This window comes from Rhineura floridana, chromosome 7 (assembly GCF_030035675.1).
Source record: "Rhineura floridana isolate rRhiFlo1 chromosome 7, rRhiFlo1.hap2, whole genome shotgun sequence".
Lineage (NCBI taxonomy): Eukaryota > Metazoa > Chordata > Lepidosauria > Squamata > Rhineuridae > Rhineura > Rhineura floridana.
In genome coordinates this window covers 55,137,867-55,158,108 of record NC_084486.1, presented here as the reverse complement: position 1 = coordinate 55,158,108, position 20,242 = coordinate 55,137,867, and the positions used below count along the sequence as shown (strand labels likewise).

At 41.2% G+C, this 20,242-nt stretch overlaps 1 protein-coding gene across 1 annotated transcript in view; it reads right to left on the bottom strand.

Moving 5' to 3' along the window:
• The window catches only part of TCERG1L (transcription elongation regulator 1 like), a 273,068-nt gene that overhangs the window by 50,139 nt on the left and 202,687 nt on the right, over nt 1-20,242 (bottom strand). The window contains exon 8 of the mRNA XM_061634363.1: nt 13,441-13,595. Within this exon, the coding sequence (XP_061490347.1) occupies nt 13,441-13,595 (155 nt within the window). The remainder of the gene's footprint in view (nt 1-13,440; nt 13,596-20,242) is intronic.

Genomic DNA, 20,242 nt, shown 5'->3' with positions numbered 1-20,242 from the left:
CATACATGGCAACGTGCATAGAGGAAAATTGCAGGGTTCAATTCCTGATTCAGTTAGGACATCTATAATGTGGTTTGTAGGCTCATAGGTGGCTATAAAAAATCAGTGCCAAGGTTTACAGGTAAGGGTGAGGGAGGTGGGAATGACTGTTATCAAATTTATTACCTGCCCTTCACCAGTAGGTCCCAGGACGGGTCACAACAATGTAAAATACATTATTAAAAACAGTTTAAAACAAATTACATTCAAAACTTAGTCAAAGGCCAGGGTGATGAGGGGCATCTTCCGCATATGATGAAAGCTGACAGTGAAGGTGCGACACACGCCTCTGTGGGGAGTGAATTGCGCAACTTATGACTGCCAGAGAAATGGCATCGTGGGTCGGCAGGGAGAAATATGTGCAACTCCCTCCCCTCCAGATGTTGGGCCAGATTGTGGGGAGGAATGTTGAGGAGCAGAGGAAGCTGCCTTATACTGAGTCAGACCACTGGCCCATCCAGCTCAGCATCGTCTACACACTGATTGGCAGCTGCTCTCCAGGGTTTCATCTCTTTATTTCACCGACGTATTTTAAATACTCTCCCACCCACCCCCACTCACATCAAATATGAAGGCAGTGCACAACATTCAGTGCACATAAAATTACAAAATAATCGCACCGAAAAATGACTGGCTGACCTAAAAAAAGAAAATTAAACTATTGGGCCTGCCAGCCTTCAAGAGATGTCTGAAGGTTAACCATGAGGAAGCCAGCTAAATCAGTGCTGGAAGAGGGTTCCACAGCTTTGGACAGTGACACTACATGTTCAGCTTCTAGTCGAGGCCCGTCAGGCTTCAGAGACATAGGGGACAACTAAGAGCACTACTCTGGATGATCTCCGTGATCACGCTAGGATGTAAGGGCTCAGGTGGTCCTTAAGGTATCCAGGACCTAAGTTGTTCAGGGCTTTGCATATTAATACAAGAACCTTGAACCTGGCCTGGTAGGGTGTGACCACCCAGTGCAGCTGTTTTAGCAAGGTGCACCAGCTGGAGTTTCCAGTCTATGCCCAAGGGTGGCCCCAGGTAGACTGCATTATAGTAAGCCATTCTGCTGGTTACCAATGCATGGGCTACAGTGCCCAAGTTATCCCGGTCCAGATACAGCCATAGCTGTTGTACCAGATGATGCTAGCATTGTCAAAATTGGGCCACTGTTTAGGATGCTATGAATAGTGAAAGCAGTTCTATATAAAAAGGGGGCTTTAGTTTATTTTCTTTGAACAGCAGCCCTTCTAACTGCATGGAAAGCTGATTTTGGAACTGAGAAGAATCTTGAAATCAGTTTGTAATATAGCTTGAGGGTCAGCTCTTTAGCCTTCTCCTCCCCACCAAAAAATAAATGAATAAAATTAAAATAAAAATCTACGGACAACAATTTTCTTGTGGCTGAACCTAGGCAGCTCTTTCATTCATGGTGATTCACCTAGATAAGAATTAATTACACTAACAGATAATAACTTTTGTCAATGCATTCATTAAGAACACAAGATAAGCTTGTCTCTATCAGACCAAACGCCTGTCTAGTCCAGCATTCTGTCCTTACAGCAGGCAGCCAGATGTCTGTGGGAAACCCACAAGCAGGGCATGAGTGCAATAACTTCTCCCACTTGTAATCCTTCATTACTGGTATTGAGAGGTTTAGTGCATTTGATACTGAAGGTAATAGATAGCCATACTAAGTTGTAGGAATTGATAACCTTACATTTCATGAATTGTCTAACCACTCTGCTGATGAAAAAAAATCCTAACCTATAATAAAATATTTTAATACCATATTTGAAGCTTATCAAAAGAGAACAAAATTACCTACGTTTTAGAATTGATAGCACAAACACAATCTTATCTTTTCAAATAAATAAATAAATAAATAAATAAAAGTCCTTTATTTTATGTGATTTTAAGCCACACAAAAATCTATTATCTGAGTTAAGCTAGCAGGCATCTGAGATGGAACATCTATAAAACCGTTATCACCCCATAGGTTTCTCAGAGCTGACTAGAAAGACAGATGCCAGGATACACTTAAAAGTTATTTGTCCCTCTGTGAGAATAGATAGCCCAAATGGACAGCATATGGAAAGCAAGCTGTTTCAAAAGGATGCTAGTCAAAAGGTACTAGAATAATCCACTTTCTAGAATTAAACAGAGGTAGAAAACATAGTCACTGACTGCAATATGACAAATATAGGAAGGTCACCTCTATACTATATTTAAAATGAAATGCAAGGTGTTATTCTGTCCTGAAAAGGATTTGACAAGATTATATTTTAAAATTGGCCATAAATGTGTTTATTATGCTGCAGTTGATGTAGTGCCATACATTACTTATCAAAATACAATTATATATGGTGACATCGAACCATTAAATTCTATTGAATTCCCATAAAAGTGAAACTGATATAGGAGAAACGAAACAAAAAAGAACATGAAACTTTAGGTCAGGACACAAATCCATTTTAACCCTGGATCCTGTTTTAACAATTGAGTTCTAAGGATGCTAGCTGGAATTTGCATGAAAGCAAAACAGAATATGCCATTCATTCCCAAGTTTCTGGCTTTCTAGGGCACAATCCACTGGGGACTTCTCCTATGTGAGCCCCACTGAATGAATAGAAAGTATGCAAGGGCATGCTGTGCAGACAAGCATTCAGCACATTTGCAATCATTAGCATTTTAACATCCCAGTGAAGATGCTTTAAAAGGTCATCTGATCATGACGATAGTTGCCTAAGCACTCTTGATTCCCTCACCCATACTCCATCAATGGTATTATACCATCAAGATTTTCTTTTCTTTCTTTCTTTTCCTTCTTTTTGTTAAACTCTCAGGAACAAATCACTCAGTCCAAGCCCAATCAATCTTTTAATCTGTTAGCAAGGGTTATTTCTCAACAGCTGCCACCTACCTATCTTTAATTCTGTCAGGGAAAAATAGGTAGGCTTGGACAGAGTCCCTCCCCGAAATGGAACCTTTTCAGAAAAGCATGTAACCGAGCCATCTCAGGAAGTCCCTTTCCTAAAACGTGGATGCAGTACCGATGCCTGATTAAACAGATTGCTTATTATATAAAACTGGTTTCTTATAATGGAGAAGCAGTCAAAAATGTATATGAGAAAAGCTACTAAAGAGAAGATTACTGAGGGCAAATATTCTTTCTTTCTTTCTTTCTTTCTTTCTTTCTTTCTTTCTTTCTTTCTTTCTTTCTTTCTTTCTTTCTTTCTTTCTACTTACATCTTGCCTTTCTTCTATTATGGAACTCACGGTGGCGTACAGGTGGTTCACAGGCAGTCACCCACTTCTGCTTAACTTTATAGAATCATAGAGTTTGAAGGGGCCTTGTAGGCCATCGAGTCCAACCCCCTGCTCACAGCAGGAAATCCACAGCTAGAGCATCTCCCGCAGATAGCTGTCCAGCCTCTGCTTGAAGACATCCAGCGAAGGGGATCCCACCACCTTCCTAAGCAGTCGGTTCCATTGCTGAACTGCCCTTACTGTCAAGAAGTTCCTTCTAATGTCCAATCTGAATCTACGCTCCTGCAACTTAAAATCATTAGACCTAATCCTACCCTCTGGGGCAGCAGTGAACAAATCTGTACCCTCCTCTATGTGACAGCCCTTCAGGTACTTAAAGAGTGTAATCATGTCACCGCTCAACCTTCTCTTCACCAGATTGAACATGCCAAGTTCCTTCAACCTTTCCTCATAAAACTTGTTCTCCGTACCGGCTATCATCCTCGTCGCCCTCTTCTGAACCCGCTCTAACTTGTCGATATCTTTCTTAAAATGAGGTGCCCAGAACTGAACGCAGTATTCCAGATGAGGCCTGACCAATGCAGAATATAGTGGGACTATTACTTCCCTCGACCTGGAAACTATAGCTCTGTTTATGCAGCCCAAAACCATGTTTGCCTTTTTTGCTGCTGCATCACACTGTTGGGTCATGTTCAACTTGCGATCCACTACAATTCCAAGGTCCTTCTCACACGCACTACTGCTAAGCCGGGTATTTCCCATCCTGTACCCGTGCATTTTGTTTTTGTGGCCTAAATGCAGAATCCTGCATTTGTCTTTATTGAATGTCATTTTATTAATTTCAGCCCAATTTTCTAGTCTATCCAGGTCCCTTTGGATTTTATTCCTGTCTTCCATTGTGTTAGCTATCCCTCCCAGCTTTGCCGTGCATCCCTTTCTCTCTCCCAGTGTCTCCTGTACCCTTCAAATCGTTGCGTTTACAACCCGCTGTCTTTGGATCGGTATTTAAGCTATCAATCAATCAATCAATCTTTATTGCGGCCAAAGGCCCATATAACAGGATTAATTACAAAAAGAAGGGTTATAAAATACATATTTGGAATTCCGACATACTAGGACCTTAAAAATCTTCAAGATTAAAATGCATAACAAACATGAAGTTATGTCTCGCATAGTACTTTTCCCGCTGGCTATATTTCATAATCACATGGAGAAAGGGGGTCCTTCATCATGATAAATGTGGGATTAGGGCTAAACCCAGGGCTGGGTTAAATAATAAGCTGTTTGTTTTAGTGGTTACGTCTAAGAGGAATCATAACGTGGAGTGATGATATGAATTATTGGAGTTAATGTACTAACATTGGAGGATACTCCAGTAGCTTGTATTGAACCTGGGGAAGGATTTAATTTTATCATTTGGCTTTTAGTTGGGGAACCCAATTCTTCAGGATATAGATAACGCATTGCGAGCCAAGAGGCACTGGAATCGGGTCGTAATTTTGGGGTCTAAGTAGCTCGCTTTCCTTAGCATCAGTTATAGACCTGTTTTTATTACATGGGAGGGGGTCAGCTCTGTTCGGATCAGAACAGCGCTTTGTTAGGAGGGGGAGGGGGAGGGGGAGGTCTTCATAGTCTGGAGCCGCCGACCCGCAAGACTGAAATTGGGCTTGGGCCAGGGGGTTAGTAGGGGTGGAGTATTTCTGGTTACTCTTTCTACGGGTATATGACTGAGATCGAAATCTATCTTTCTTTGAATGTGAAGAGGGATGATTAAGGGATGAATTAGGAGAGGCCTTATTTACTTGAGTACTCTGTCTAGCGGGGGATAGCTGAGACTGGGATGTTTCTTTCCTTAATTGTGAAAAAGAATGGTTAAAAAGTGAATTAGGGGAAGCCTTATTTACAAAATAGCGTTGTATCCAGATACCATGAGTGTAAAAGTCTTCCTTGATTTTGTAAATCCACTCAGCAATGTGTGTTGATTGAAAGGTAATGATGGTGCGTCTTTCCGGAAAATGCAAATAGAAGTGAGACATATGCTTGACGCAGTTATTAGATGAGATGTTCGGGAGATAAAGTTTAAGGTAAGATTCAAAAAGTTGTTTTATCGATGTAGTTGACCTCTGCTCCAACGACGAAGTTAGAAAGGTTACTGCTGGTTTGTCTCTTGTGAGCTGTAAATTCCAATTTGAAACGTTACAGTGGTTGTCTGAAAGTCTGTGAGCACCTAGGGGTGTGTTAATATCCGGGCTCCTGATTCCATATTTGGACTTTTCAGAACAAGGCTCTCTTAGAAAATTTGCATTCCCCAGTAAGGGGCTAGACTTATTTAAATGGAGAGAAGTATTTTTTGTAACTGTTTTTGTTTTACAATCTTGCGGAAGGGAATGCTGAGATTTAGTTGAAGCGTCTAGTAGCTTATATAAGGGGTTAAAATTCATTTTCTTTGTTAGGGCAGGCTTTAAGTTCTTTATGTTCTTTGTTTTCTTCATTTTGTTAACTCTCCGAGCAGTCTGGTGTGATGAGTTAATGTTTTTAACTTTCGATTTTGGTCTCCTTATCAAGAAGTTTCGAGAATCTTGGGTGACTGAGGTGGAGCTGGGGGAGATTTGTTTCTCCGTCAGGAATAGTCCCATAGATTTAGTCAGAGTGGTAAGTAGACTGTTCGTTTCGGTTATGTAAGCTTTTATCAAATTAAGTTCTTCTGTTACAGCTATTCCCCATCCTAACGACAGCAAGTTCAAGCCTTCCAGGCTCTGCTGTGTTGAAGGATTAATTTTGGGGTAGTTCTCTGAAGAGGCAGTCCTGGAATCTTGTGGCACATTAGTGTCATCTATAGTTAAATTTTCAGAGGGAAGCTCTTCGTCCTTCTGTGTTGGGATGTAGCCAAAGCCTGTATCCTGAAGTTCTTCAGCGAGGCTTTTAGTGCCGATATCCTCCTTAAGTGGGTTGATGGTTAATTGGTGGTCTAATGACCAGTCATGAAGGTTAGTCGGCTGTGGATGGTCATTTGAGTTATTTATTGATATATCTGGAGGGTAAGGAGAAGTAGAATTTGGTAGGCAAGGTTGGATTATTTTGGGTTGAGCTGGTTCAGGGGGGATTTTCCCTTCCCCCAAGGAGATGCCTAACTCCTGGCATTTTTTCCTGGTAAAGATCATTGTGTAATCATCAGCATAAGCCTTAAAATGGACGGCAGTAGCACAGTTCGGTCCGTTTGGATGGCTGCGTTAATCACAAGGTAAGTAAATAAACTTTCCGCTCTGCTAGTAAAGGGGTTTATGAATTAGTCCTAAGTATATAGCGTTTATTTAGATATTCTAAGGCGTGGACATAGATATTTCACTTCAGTGTCCCATTTTTCTTGCTCCTTAGTTATACGTTCTGCTTAAGGAAGTCAGTTTGATATCTTAATTACAGCTATGTTTAGGCTTTGAAGTGAAGATTATAGTGCTGGGAAAATCGCCAAGTCTTTAAACTTCATGCCGTCTCTATTTCCATGAAGCTACTAGAGTTAAAGGGTTTGAAAATTATGAGCTAAGGGAGGAAAGATATCGAGCTGGAGAAAAAGCGTCTTACTGGGACCGGGACCGGAAACCCCCCAGAGCTATCATCTCCATCCCCCAGAGGCTTTAGTTTAAAGCCCTCTTGATGAGTTTTGCCATACTTCTGCCAAAGAGATTCTTCCCAGTCTTCATGAGGTACAGCCCACCTCTTGCCAACAGTCCTCCCTCCAAGAAGCTTAGACCATGGTCCCAGAATCCAAACCTCTCCCGTCGACACCATCTGCGTAACCAGTCGTTGACCTGCAGTATCTTCTTTTCCCTTTGTAGTCCTCTATCCTTCATGGGAAGAATTGACGAGAAGACCACCTGCGCCCCCAAATCCTTGACCTTCCTACCCAGAGCCTCATAGTCTGAGGTGATCTGTTCCAAGGTGTTTGCTTCATGTGCCTTCAGACCATACACAGTTTGGAAAAAGTCTGGTTAAAAATCTACATGGGATTCAAAAGACCTTTTGTTCAAGCCATTTAACAACATCCCTAATAGCTGCGGCTGCACAGTCAGTAGGCTTCTCAGTTCTGGAGCAACCTCCTGCTCCTATTCAGCCTTTGGGTATGAGGTACCGGGTAAGTGCACTTTCCAGGCCTGCCTTTTTAAAAATAAATAAATAAACCAAAATCCTTTATGATTGGGAAAGAGTTACCTTGGACAGCTCCTGGAAAGTCCAGACTAAACCCCGCAGCGGATTCACTGCCCCACTGACTTTGGAGCAACCAATCTCTATTGTTTATACTAAGTTGGACCCTTTCTCCCTCTTGCCCAGTACTGTCTGTTCTGACTGGCAGAGGTTCTCCAGAATATCAGGCAGAGGTTGTACATTCTTTTCCTAGCCCTTAACCCCTCTTTTCAGAAGAAACAGAATTTGAGATGTATTGTACCGAAAAGCATGATGTGCACCCATTAAATGAGACTATGACACCTTCATGAATATCAGTGAACATGAATAGGAATAGTTACGCAAATGTGGAATGTTTTTAATTATTCAATTTTCATTCATGCATGAGTTCCATACGCATTTGTTTTAATGGAGGAAAGGATGCTATTAACCTATAACGCTCTCATAATGATGGCTGGTTTAAATTTTGTCTATCATTGATTTAGAAAAATCTAATTAAAGTTCAGATAACACCCGTTAATTCAGTTCAACAGGAATCTTTTCAGTGTCATTCATTTTGGCTGTTTATTTTGTGAGTTAAAGGATATGTTGACCATTTTTCTGGCCTTATCATTATTATAACATATAAACTACTTTTAGTGTCCGATTTTCAGAAACACAGAGCCACATACAAATCCTGGTTAGGATTTGGTAGCAACAAGTTTCTTAAGGTGCCCATAATTCTTTATCAGTGTAATCCTATATATGTCTGTTTAGAAGTATGCCCAGTGGGGCTTCTCCAAGGTAAGTGGTTAGTGGAAATAGAATTGACGCCTACATTGTACACACCCTATTAATTTTAGGTGGAAAGGATAATACTGTAAACCCTATAGCTCCAAACTTCACATACGTCTAATTCTGGATATCTGGAAAGAGGAGGTGGGTGCCGATTTTTGTGTGTCCAGCTGCCAAATACAGGAGTACTTCCTTTGCGTAGCCATGCTTTCACTGTACCCATGCAAGCAGGTGCCAGAAAGGACAGATGCACCTGGGCACAAACCCACAGGAAGCAACGCCTGGAGCATCACAGCATCCAGCATGTTTTGGTGACGTAGCCAAGTTTAGAAGCTGCCCTTGCAAGAAGCTAGACCAACAGAACTGTGTGGGCTGAGAGTGTCCTAGCTGATAGAAGACCATGTCCCTGCTCCTCCAGCCTTTTTTCCTATGGGCTCATATATAGGTGTTTCTCCCTTTCAGGAGGCTATCTGCACAGCTGCTGATTAGTACAGGGCTAGGGAGAAATGGAAAGGCAATGAAAGTATGCCCCTCTCCTTGTTCCAGCTTCTGGTTGTTCAATGGTTACCTGGGGTTAGGAGTCACTCAGATGTGTGTCATGGGAAAAGCACTGTAGAGCAGGACCATTTCTCTCCCCCAACCTGAGCTTTGTTTGTTTGTTTATAGCTATACAAACAGCTACCTAGTCAGCATTGTGCCCCAAGAGCTCCACCCCTAGCCCTGGTATCAGTTCTACCTTTTGAGGGCCCTTGGGAAAGACACCCCCTGCCCCCCCATGAATCTACCTCCTCACTGCGGCAGGTCCTAGGGACTTTTGACACTGAACCCCCTGCTAGGATATGGCCGCTTGGCAGATGGCCAACCATGCTAACGCTTCATGCAGGCCACGTGTAGCCCTCCACCCTTTTGCCAGACTAGTTTTTAAGTTGGTAAGCAAAGCTCAAATGCAGACAAGCACCTCCTCTTGAATGTTGGATGTACCTTCTCTGAAGGCAGTGTAGGGGCATATTTCCCACAACAATACAGAAGAAAATGGAAGAGCCCTTGTTTGGGCAGAGCTCTGTTTCTATACAGAAAACTTATGGAGCTTCATTGTCAGCATAACAAGTAGCGATCATCAGATTCTCTTGTGGATAAGGAATTGGTTAAGAAGCAGAAAGCAGAGAGTAGGAATAAATGGACAGTTCTCCCAATGGAGGGCTGTAGAAAGTGGAGTCCCTCAAGGATCGGTATTGGGACCTGTACTTTTCAACTTGTTCATTAATGACCTAGAATTAGGAGCAAGCAGTGAAGTGGCCAAGTTTGCTGACGATACTAAATTGTTCAGGGTTGTTAAAACAAAAAGGGATTGCGAAGAGCTCCAAAAAGACCTCTCCAAACTGAGTGAATGGGCGGAAAAATGGCAAATGCAATTCAATATAAACAAGTGTAAAATTATGCATATTGGAGCAAAAAATCTGAATTTCACATATACGCTTATGGGGTCTGAACTGGTGGTGACTGACCAGGAGAGAGACCTCGGGGTTGTAGTGGACAGCACGATGAAAATGTCAACCCAGTGTGCGGCAGCTGTGAAAAAGGCAAATTCCATGCTAGGGATAATTAGGAAAGGTATTGAAAATAAAACAGCCGATATCATAATGCCGTTGTATAAATCTATGGTGTGGCCACATTTGGAATACCATGTACAGTTCTGGTCGCCTCATCTCAAAAAGGATATTATAGAGTTGGAAAAGGTTCAGAAGAGGGCAACCAGAATGATCAAGGGGATGGAGCGACTCAAGATTGCAGCATTTGGGGCTTTTTAGTTTAGAGAAAAGACGGGTCAGAGGAGACATGATAGAAGTGTATAAAATTATGCATGGCATTGAGAAAGTGGATAGAGAAAAGTTTTTCTCCTTCTCTCATAATACTAGAACTTGTGGACATTCAAAGAAGCTGAATGTTGGAAGATTCAGGACAGATAAAAGGAAATACTTCTTTACTCAGCGCATAGTTAAAACTATGGAATTTGCTCCCACAAGACGCACTAATGGCCACCAGCTTGGATGGCTTTAAAAGAAGATTAGACAAATTCATGGAGGACAGGGCTATCAATGGCTACTAGCCATGATGGCTGTGCTCTGCCACCCTAGTCAGAGGCAGTACGCTTCTGAAAACCAGTTGCTGGAAGCCTCAGGAGGGGAGAGTGTTCTTGCCCTCAGGTCCAGCTTGCGGGCTTCCCCCAGGCACCTGGTTGGCCACTGTGATAACAGGTTGCTGGACTAGATGGGCCACTGGCCTGACCAGCAGGCTCTTCTTATGTTCTAGATTTCACGAATCTGATAATCAGATATAATTCAGAGATTTGTTGTTGACACCACTGTTTATTAGAAATGCTCAGAGATTAAGATTAAAAACTTAATGTGAACATTGTTGTTACACAAAACTTTCTATATATCTATATTAAGGATACTTATGGTTATATTATATTTTGTCTTTGATAAAATATTTATACTGGAAACAGTATTGATCCTGGTTATTGCTGATTCAACTACACTTCAGTAAGGACATCTTTTCAGGATTTCAATTAATGTTCAAAGGGGGATTTAAGAAGATCCCGAAACTTTCTAGTGTACTGTGGGTGTACTTGATACATCACTTAACCCAGGATAGCTGCACATATACCTTATTCCTCATAGCATCTGTTTGTGGGATTAATATGAGTGATTTCATATTAGTATGCTAAATAAAAATAGTGTATAAATATAGAAAATCTTAATATAAAAGGAGCTTTTCTTGTTCTGTCCTATAAATAGTGTCATCATTTGAATGTGTGTGTGTTGTATGATAAGGGAAGAGATACAGCTAGGGATGGGTGAGAATTTTGCTAAAATTGAACTTGGCACTGGATGTCCTCATAATTCGCATGTTCGCTTTGTTTGTGGACTAATCCTGAATGCTGAGAAATTCCATGGCTTTCCCCTACACTGGATTTTTTTAAAAATTGCATTGAACGTAACAATACTATTATTATTGTATTCCCAGTGCTGTGTTGTTGTGCTAACATGAAACTGATCATCATGTGTCCTTGCTTTGCTAATGTTAAATTGATCAGCATCTTTGCTTTGCTATCATGAAAATGACCAGCATGAGATTCTGCTGTGCTAACATGAAACTGTTCAGCATGCATCTTTGCTTTGCAAACATGAAATTGACCAGGTGATTTCTTCCTTTCTCTCACTGTAACTGACCAGGTGATCTCTCACTTTCTCCCATGGCTGGGGGGGGGGAGAGAGAGATCCAATACAAGTCAGGAGCCGGAGGTGGCGGCAAAGGGGAAAATTGGGTGGGTGGGCATGGGGCAGAGAGAAAGCTGTTTTTCTATTTGAAAGGAAAAAGATTGTTTGAGATAATGAGAACAATATTGTTATTTTTGGGAGGGGAAAAAAGAATTGGTAGAAGCAAAGGATAGTAAAAAAATAACAAAAACGGACCGTAACCAAACCAGAACCACCAAGCGGATCTCGTCTCTAGTTACAGCAGATATGCACAACTTGCGACTCACCAAGGTAAAGTCAGTCTCTTTGGGGAAAATTGTAACTCAATGGTAGAGCATATGCCTTGCATGAAGAAGATCCCCAGGTCAATCCCTGATATATCCAGAGAACATTAGGAAAGATCCCTGTCTGAAATCTTGAAGTGCTGTTGCCAGACAGTATAGACCAGCCTTTCCCAACTGGTGTGCCTCCAGATGTTGTTGGACCACAACTCCCATCAGCCTCAGCCATTCCAACAACATCTGGAGGCACACCAGTTGGGAAAGGCTGGTATAGACAATACTGAGCTAGATGGGACTGGTGATTTGACTCATTATGAAGTAACTTCCTATGGACCACTAGCTCAATGAAGCTACTTCAGTTTGCCTGGAAATGCAGAACTATTGAGGGGGTCACACATAGGAGATGGGCTATGTTTGGCTTGGGGATTGACAAGTTGAACAGGCTGCCTGATCATCCTGAAATAAGCTCTTGAGGCAGAGCCACAAAAAGGAAAATAAATGTGTCGAAGTATGTTTCCTTCCACAAAGATAAGCTAGCACTGTTGATTTGCCCACCAGTGCTGTTCTTTACAAAAATTACAGGATATGTATTCTGACAATTTAAAATATATCTGAGCATAGCAGCAAGAATTCTTTGTTAGTGCCAATAATGTCTTTAAGATGTCTCTGGTGTCTGAAGATTGACTAACAATACCATGTTTGGATGGAAGTACCTATATTTCTGCCAAATCTTCCATCATTTCAGTGAGATGCATCTTTGAGATTTGTTTCCTACAGCTGGGTTAAATAATCATTTATTACAGGACAGCTCCCTTGGGCAGCATAGTCAAGAAGACATTTGGATAAAACAAGCTACGCTGGGGCATTTCTAATGCGAACAAATGAAATAAGACTGCATAAAAGCAAAATATATCTACCAAGGCACATTTCAGCTAACATCCCAACTCTAACAGCATTTTGGCAGATGTGAAATCTGTTGGGCCTGTTTTCATTTAAACATGCTTAGGATCAGGTTGTAAAATCAGTAAACATAAGAACACGCATAATTCTTGGCTTTCAGATCATAACAGGAGGATACCTGTCCTAACAACATTTATTGATTAAAACTTTTCTATACGACCTTTTTACTTCCAAAGTGGTTTTCAACAATAAAAATGTTAACAAAATAAACTCCAAAAAACAAATCTTAAAATCCAGAATAATATTTTTTTTAAAAAAGGAAAGAGAACTAACAGCTGGTAGGATGAAAAATAAATTAAAATCCTGGAGGACTAAAAATGTCTTAACCACCCAGCTAAAAATCATTAACAAAGAGGCCACTCTTTAGATCCACCTCTATAACTGCCACCAAGCAGGCTCTTTCTCATGTTTCCACCAGCCTTGCCACTCTTGGAGGCAGTTCTTCATTTAACTTGGTCCCAAGGCATTTAGGGCACTATAGTAATAACCAGCAATTTGAGTATTACACCTTTTAGTGTAAATCAGACTTTATCAAAAGAATACCCAAGGATCAGAAGCTAAACTAACATAAAACCAACATTCAAGTTACAATAATTTAACATTTTACTCTGCACATTTAATGGCCAGTGTCTCATATTTAAATAGACAAAATTTAAATTTAAATAGATAAAAATAATCACAGCATTAGTTACTTGCTGAAGTTTCCAGTTTGCGTTTATGAGGTGGGTCTTCAATGATTCTGTTAATATCACCACGATGCTTTAGATCCACAGGTTTCTCCCATACTGACAACTGCATTGTAGGGTTGAAGAAGAAGACTCGGTCATCTCCAGTCCAGACTATACACCTATTTTAATTAATAAACTAGGCTTAGAGAATCACAAATACAGTGGGGGGAAAGATACTACTTGCATTACAATAACCCGATAGACATTCCCAACCACAATTATAAAGAAAATATGGCTGTGCAACCCTCTCTGTTGCATCTGACCCTGCCTTATAACCTTGATCATGCAGGGAGCCAACACATACAAAAATAGCTCTCTGCTTCTCTCTCCAGTGTGTGTGGGGGAGTAGAGCTGGACAACAAGGATGTCATGGAGGAGTACAAGCCACAAGTGCAGCCTCACTCTCCTCCTAATCCTGTGAACTGCTGAAAGAAATAGGACTTCTTTGTTGTCTGTAAATGAAAGCATATTTCACCCATACTGTTCCATATCCACATGCAGGTGTTGGGGGCTGGCAACTTGTTAAGAGCAGTGGCAGAGTGATGGTTGTTTCATTCTTACCCTTCTGCCATTTTCCAAATAAAAATCACCTTCCAAGAGTTCTTGTTGCCCCAAGAAAGGTAAAATACAATTTTCCGCACTAAGGCCAAGAGAATCTTGGGGAGAACAGAACAAATCTGGTCATGATAATGGTAGGGGTGGAAAAGGCTTAATCCTCCATCTTCTATCTGCTGCTACCACCACTATGCAGAACAAATTGGCAACTTCCAGGCCATGGCTACATTTCCATTTAGAAAATTCAGAAGATCAGTCATGGACCTGCCATGTAATGTGTAGTTTGGCCCTTAAAGCAATGTTATGTATACCCAATAATGCCATGTAATAATAGGCTGCAACTTCGCAAAGACTGACTCCCCAGTAAAGCTGTTGGAATAAATTTCATTGCCTCCAAATGAGTTCTTTCATGATTTCTGCATATGTTAAGAAAATATCATTCACAATTATCTGCACATTTTCAAAACCTGTAATTGTAATGGCCATAATAATGGTTGGAAGAATAAATACTGTAACATAACAGGCAAACAAAACAAAGAAAGATACTCAGAGATATCATATATTTTTAAAAGCCCATGGTCATAGTTCATTTCTAAATTAATATGGGCTGTGAGACAAAGGAGTCTTCAGCTATTTTCCATGAAGATACCAGATATTATCAATCTCCAAGGCACAATAACCAGATATGATCAACCCCAAACCCTATGAACAGAGTATTCAAAATGCAACATGAGATAGTGCTGGAAGATGAGACCCCCAGGTCAGAAGGCACTCACCAAGCTACTGGGGAAGAACAAAGGACAAGTACGAGTAGCACTGTGACTAATGACGCAGCTGGGTCAAAGCCGAAAGGAAGCCCAGAGGCTGATGCGCACAGATGCGAAAGGAGAGTCCAGAGTTGTACGACACACACAATAGGAACATGGAATGTGAGAAGCATGAACCAGGGAAAGTTAGAAATTGTCAAGCATGAAATGGAATGGATCAACGTGAATTAAAATGGATGGGAATGGGACATTTTCAATCAGGCAACTACAAAATATTTTATACAGGAAATGAGAAATTAAGAAGAAATGGGGTTGCTTTAATAGCGAGAAGTGATGTAGCAAAAGCAATTAAGAGCTATAATGCAAGGTCTGAGCAAGTGATATCAATGAGATTAAACGGGAAACCTATTAACATAACCATCATTCAAATCTATGCTCCAACAGCAAACAAAGAAGAAGAGGAATTGGAGAGATTTTACGCAGAAGTACAGGAAGAAATTGATCACACACCAAAACAAGATCTGCTGATAATCATGGGGTACTGGAATGCAAAAGCAGGGAACAGCGAAGAACTGGGAATTGTGGGAAAATAGGGCTTAGGAGATAGAAATGTAGCAGGAGAAAGACTAATGGAATTCTGTGAAGTCAATAATTTGTTCCTTGCAAACACATTTTTTGAGCAACAGAAAAGATGAGTGTACATGTGAACATCACCAAATGGTCAATATAGGAATCAAATTGATTATATAATTGGTAGCAGAAGATGGAGAAGTTCCATACTTTCTGCGAAAACAAGACCAGGAACAGACTACAGTACAGATCATGACCTGGAAATATCGAAAATCAGAGTAAAGCTAAAGAACAACAAAGCAGTCATAACACCAAAATACAATTTAAATAACATCCCAGAAGAATATAAAGATCAAATAAGGAATGGATTTGAAGCTTTACACTTACTTGATAGAGAACCAGAAGAACTATGGATTGAAGTCAGAGACATTATCAGGGAAGAATGCAAAAAGACAATACCTCTAGTTAAAAAGAGAGAAAGACCTCAATGGATGATTGACGAAACTCTTTAAATGGTTAAAGAGAGAAGCAAAACAAAAGCAAAAGGAGATAGAAACATGGTTAGAACCCTAAATGCAACAATACAGCAACTAGTACATAGTGACAAAAAGAACTATTACAATAGTTATTGTATAGAAATACAAGAGGACAACAAAAAAGGTAGAACAAGAGCCCTATTTCAAAAGATTAGAGAAATTAAAGGGAAATTTAAACCAAGAGTAGGGATGTTGAATAACCAACAGGGGAACACACTGACTGACTGAGATGAAATACAGTGAAGAATGTGGTGCCCTTCCCTGGCTCTCCCTGTCAGGTTCCTACCTGCGCATGGCTACTGCCTGTCACTAGGCACCACCAGGGACTCCACCAGTCCGGACTGTCCTTTTTATTGTTTCTCTCCCCGCTCTAGCACAGATCTCAACAGATCCCCCTGCTAGGCAACTACCAGTCACGTCCTAATACTAGTATTCCCAGAGTCTCTGAATACTGGTATTGTTATTCTCTTCACCGCTGCCACCATTTGTTACAGTTTCCCTTCAGCCTTGGTCATTACCTTACCCTCCCTTCTGGTCTGTGAAACCCCAGCCAAGGATCAGGCCTTTGGTAAACCAAATTAAGTATTTATTAAAGATAACAAAGCTAACAAGATTAACAAGATTTCTTCTTAAGGCACATAAGCATATGGTTTTACTCAATACTAATCCGAACTCCACCCCCCTCCTTCTCCACTCTCTCCTGGCAAACCACTCTCTCAAACCCACCAAACAACCCACTCTTTCTCTTCTCCCCCCAGATTCCACTCTCACTCTTCCTTTTATACGTTCAGCCATTTTAAACACTCAGCCAATCATCTAGCATTCTACTACCCATTCACTCCCCCTCCTCTTTCACTCCACTTACCATGTATCTTCTAAACAACCAACACCTACCATATATACATTAATATAGGAACATCACAAAGAACTCTATAAAAGAGATGCAAGGATGACAGATTCATTCATGGAGGAACCACATGATGAAGAACCAGAAATTTTAGAATGTAAGGTGAAAGCTGCTCTTAAAATACTTGGAAGAAACAAATCACCAGGAACAGATGGCATACCTACAGAGTTGCTACAAGTTATTGAGATGAAATCTATCCAAATTTTGACAAAAAATTGTCAAGTAATATGGAAAACTAAACAATTGCCCACAGACTGGAAGTGTTTAATGTACATCCCAATTCCAAAGAAATGAGATCCCAGGGAATGCAGTAATTATTGGACTATTGCTTCAATATCCCATGCAAGCAAAGTATAGATAAAATCATAGAATCACAGAATAGTAGAGTTGGAAGAGGCCTAGAAGGCCATCGAGTCCAACCCCCTGCTCAATGCAGGAATCCAAATCAAAGCATTCCCGACAGATGGCTGTCCAGCTGCCTCTTGAATGCCTCCAGTGTCGGAGAGCCCACTACCTCTCTAGGTCATTGGTTCCATTGTCATATGGCTCTAATAGTTAGGAAGTTTTTCCTGATGTCCAGTCGAAATCTGGCTTCCTGAAACTTGAGCCCATTATTCCGTGTCTTGCACTCTGGGACGATCGAGAAGAGATCCTGGCCCTCCTCTGTGTGACAACCTTTCATGTACTTGAAGAGTGCTATCATATCTCACCTCAGTCTTCTCTTCTTCAAGCTAAACATGCCCAGTTCTTTCAGTCTCTCCTCATAGGGCTTTGTTTCCAGTCCCCTGATCATCTTTGTTGCCCTCCTCTGAACCCGTTCTAGTTTGTCTGCATCTTCTTGAAGTGTGGAGACCAGAACTGGACGCAGTACTGTATTCAAGATGAGGCCTAACCAGTGCTGAATAGAGGGGAACCAATACTTCACACGATTTGGAAACTATACTTCTGTTAATGCAGCCTAATATATCATTTGCCTTTTTTGCAGCCACATCACACTGTTGGCTCATATTCAGCTTGTGATCAACGACAATTCCAAGATCCTTCTCACATGTCATATGGCTGAGCCAAGTATCCCCCATCTTATAACTGTGCATTTAGCTTCTTTTTCCTAAGTGTAGAACTTTGCATTTATCCCTGTTGAATTTCATTCTGTTGTTTTCAGCCCAATGCTCCAGCCTATCAAGGTCACTTTGAATTTTGTTTCTGTCTTCCATGGTATTAGCAATGCCCCCCAATTTTGTATCATCTGCAAATTTGATAAGCATGCTCTGTACCTACTCATCCAAGTTGTTAATAAAAATGTTGAAGAGCGCTGGGCCCAGGACCAAGCCCTGTGGTGCCCCACTCATTACTTCCGCCCAGTTTGAGAAGGAACCATTGATAAGCACTCTTTGAGTACGATTCTGGAGCCAACTGTGGATCCACCTGATAGTTGTTCCATCCAGCCCACATTTAGCTGGCTTGCTAATCAGAATATCATGGGGCACTTTGTCAAAAGCTTTGCTGAAGTCGAGATATATTATGTCCACAGCATTCCCACTGTCTACAAGGGAGGTTACCCAATCAAAAAATGAGATGAGATTAGTTTGGCAGGATTTGTTCTTCATAAATCCATGTTGGCTCCTAGTAATCACTGCATTGCTTTCAAGGTGCTTACAGATTGACTGCTTGATAATCTGCTCCAGAATTTTTCTAGGGACTGGTCCGTAGTTCCCCGGTTCCTCCTTTTTGAAGATAGGGACAACATTAGCTCTCCTCCAGTCATCCGGCACTTCACCAGTCCTCCATGATTTCGCAAAGACAATAGACTGTGGTTCTGAGAGTTCTTCAGCCAGTTCCTTCAATACTTCTAAGATGCAGTTTATCGGGTCCTGCCGATTTGAACTCATTCAAAGTGATTAGGTATTCCTTGACCATTTGTCTATCCATCTCAAGGTCCAATCCTGACCCTTCTACTTCATGTTTCCCAGGAGGGTCATAGGCCTTTTTTGGGAGAAGACTGAGCCAAAGTAGGAATTGAGCACATCTGCCTTTTCTTTGTCATCTGTTATCATTTTGCCATCCTCATGGAGTAGCTGTGCCACCATTTCTTTTCTCTGTCTTTTACTATGGGCATACCTGAAGAAAGCTTTTTTGTTGCTTTTAGCATCCCTCGCTAGCCTCAGCTCATTCTCAGCTTTAGCCTTCCTGACACCATCCCTGCAATGATACCTGCCTGTACTCTTCCTTTGTGACCTGGCCTTCTTTCCACTTCCTGTATGTGTCCTTTTTTGTTTTCAGGTCCTCTCTAAGCTTTTTGTGAAGCCACATTGGCTTCTTCTGCTGTTTTCCCCCTTTTTTCCTTGTTGGAATTGCTTGCCATTGCGCTTTTAGAATTTCCTTTTTTAGAAACTCCCACCCATCTTGGACTCCTTTTTTCATTAGGGTGGCTTGCCATGGAACCGTACTTACAATTGTTCTGAGTTTATTAAAATCAGCTTTCCTGAAGTCCAGGGTGCGTGTATGGCTACTCTCAGCTTTCGCTTCTGTTAAAATCAAGAATTCAAGTATGGTGTGGTCACTTTTCCCCAGAGTTCCCATAACTGCCACTTCATCCACCAAATCATCTCTACTGGCTAGAATCAAGTCCAGGATAGCTGATCCTCTGGTTGCTTCCTCCACTTTTTGTAGGAGGAAGTTATCTCCAACACAAGTCAGAAATTTCTTGGAGGGGCTGTGTTTGGCCGAATTTGTCTCCCAACAGATATTGGGATAATTGAAATCTCCCATTACTACTACATCATGCCTCCTCGAAACATTGGCAATTTGCTTTTCAAAAGTTACATTCTCATCTTCTCCTTGATTGGGTGGTCGGTAGTAGACTCCAAGCACCACATTCCTTTTGTTACTTGCCCCATTAATTTTAATCCAGATACTCTCGGTGGAGCTACCAAGCTCATCTTCTTGTATTTCTGTGCAGGGATATATTTTTTTAACATATAGTGCAACTCCACCTCCCTTTTTATTCCTTCTGTTTTTCTTGAACAAGTTGTATCCTTCAATTGCTGTATTCCAGTCATGGGAGTCATCCCACCAAGTTTCAGTTATACCTATCAAGTTGTAATTGCCCTCCTGTATTAAGAGTTCAAGTTCGTTCTGCTTGTTTCCCATGGTCTGTGCATTAGTATACAGACATCGAAGACCATGTGATTTATGGCTTGGCTTCCTTACTACATTTTTCTGAGGGCTGTTACTGGGCCCTATTAGAGCCAATATCTTTGGTCCCACTACTGTGCATAAGCCTTCATCAGTCGTTACCACCAAGTTTACATCTCCCTCCTCTTTAGGATTCAGTTTAAAGCCCTCCTGATGAACTTCCCCATGCTGTGGCCAAACACATTCTTCCCAGTCCTTGTGAGATGCAACCCATCACTTGCCAGCAGTCCATCTTC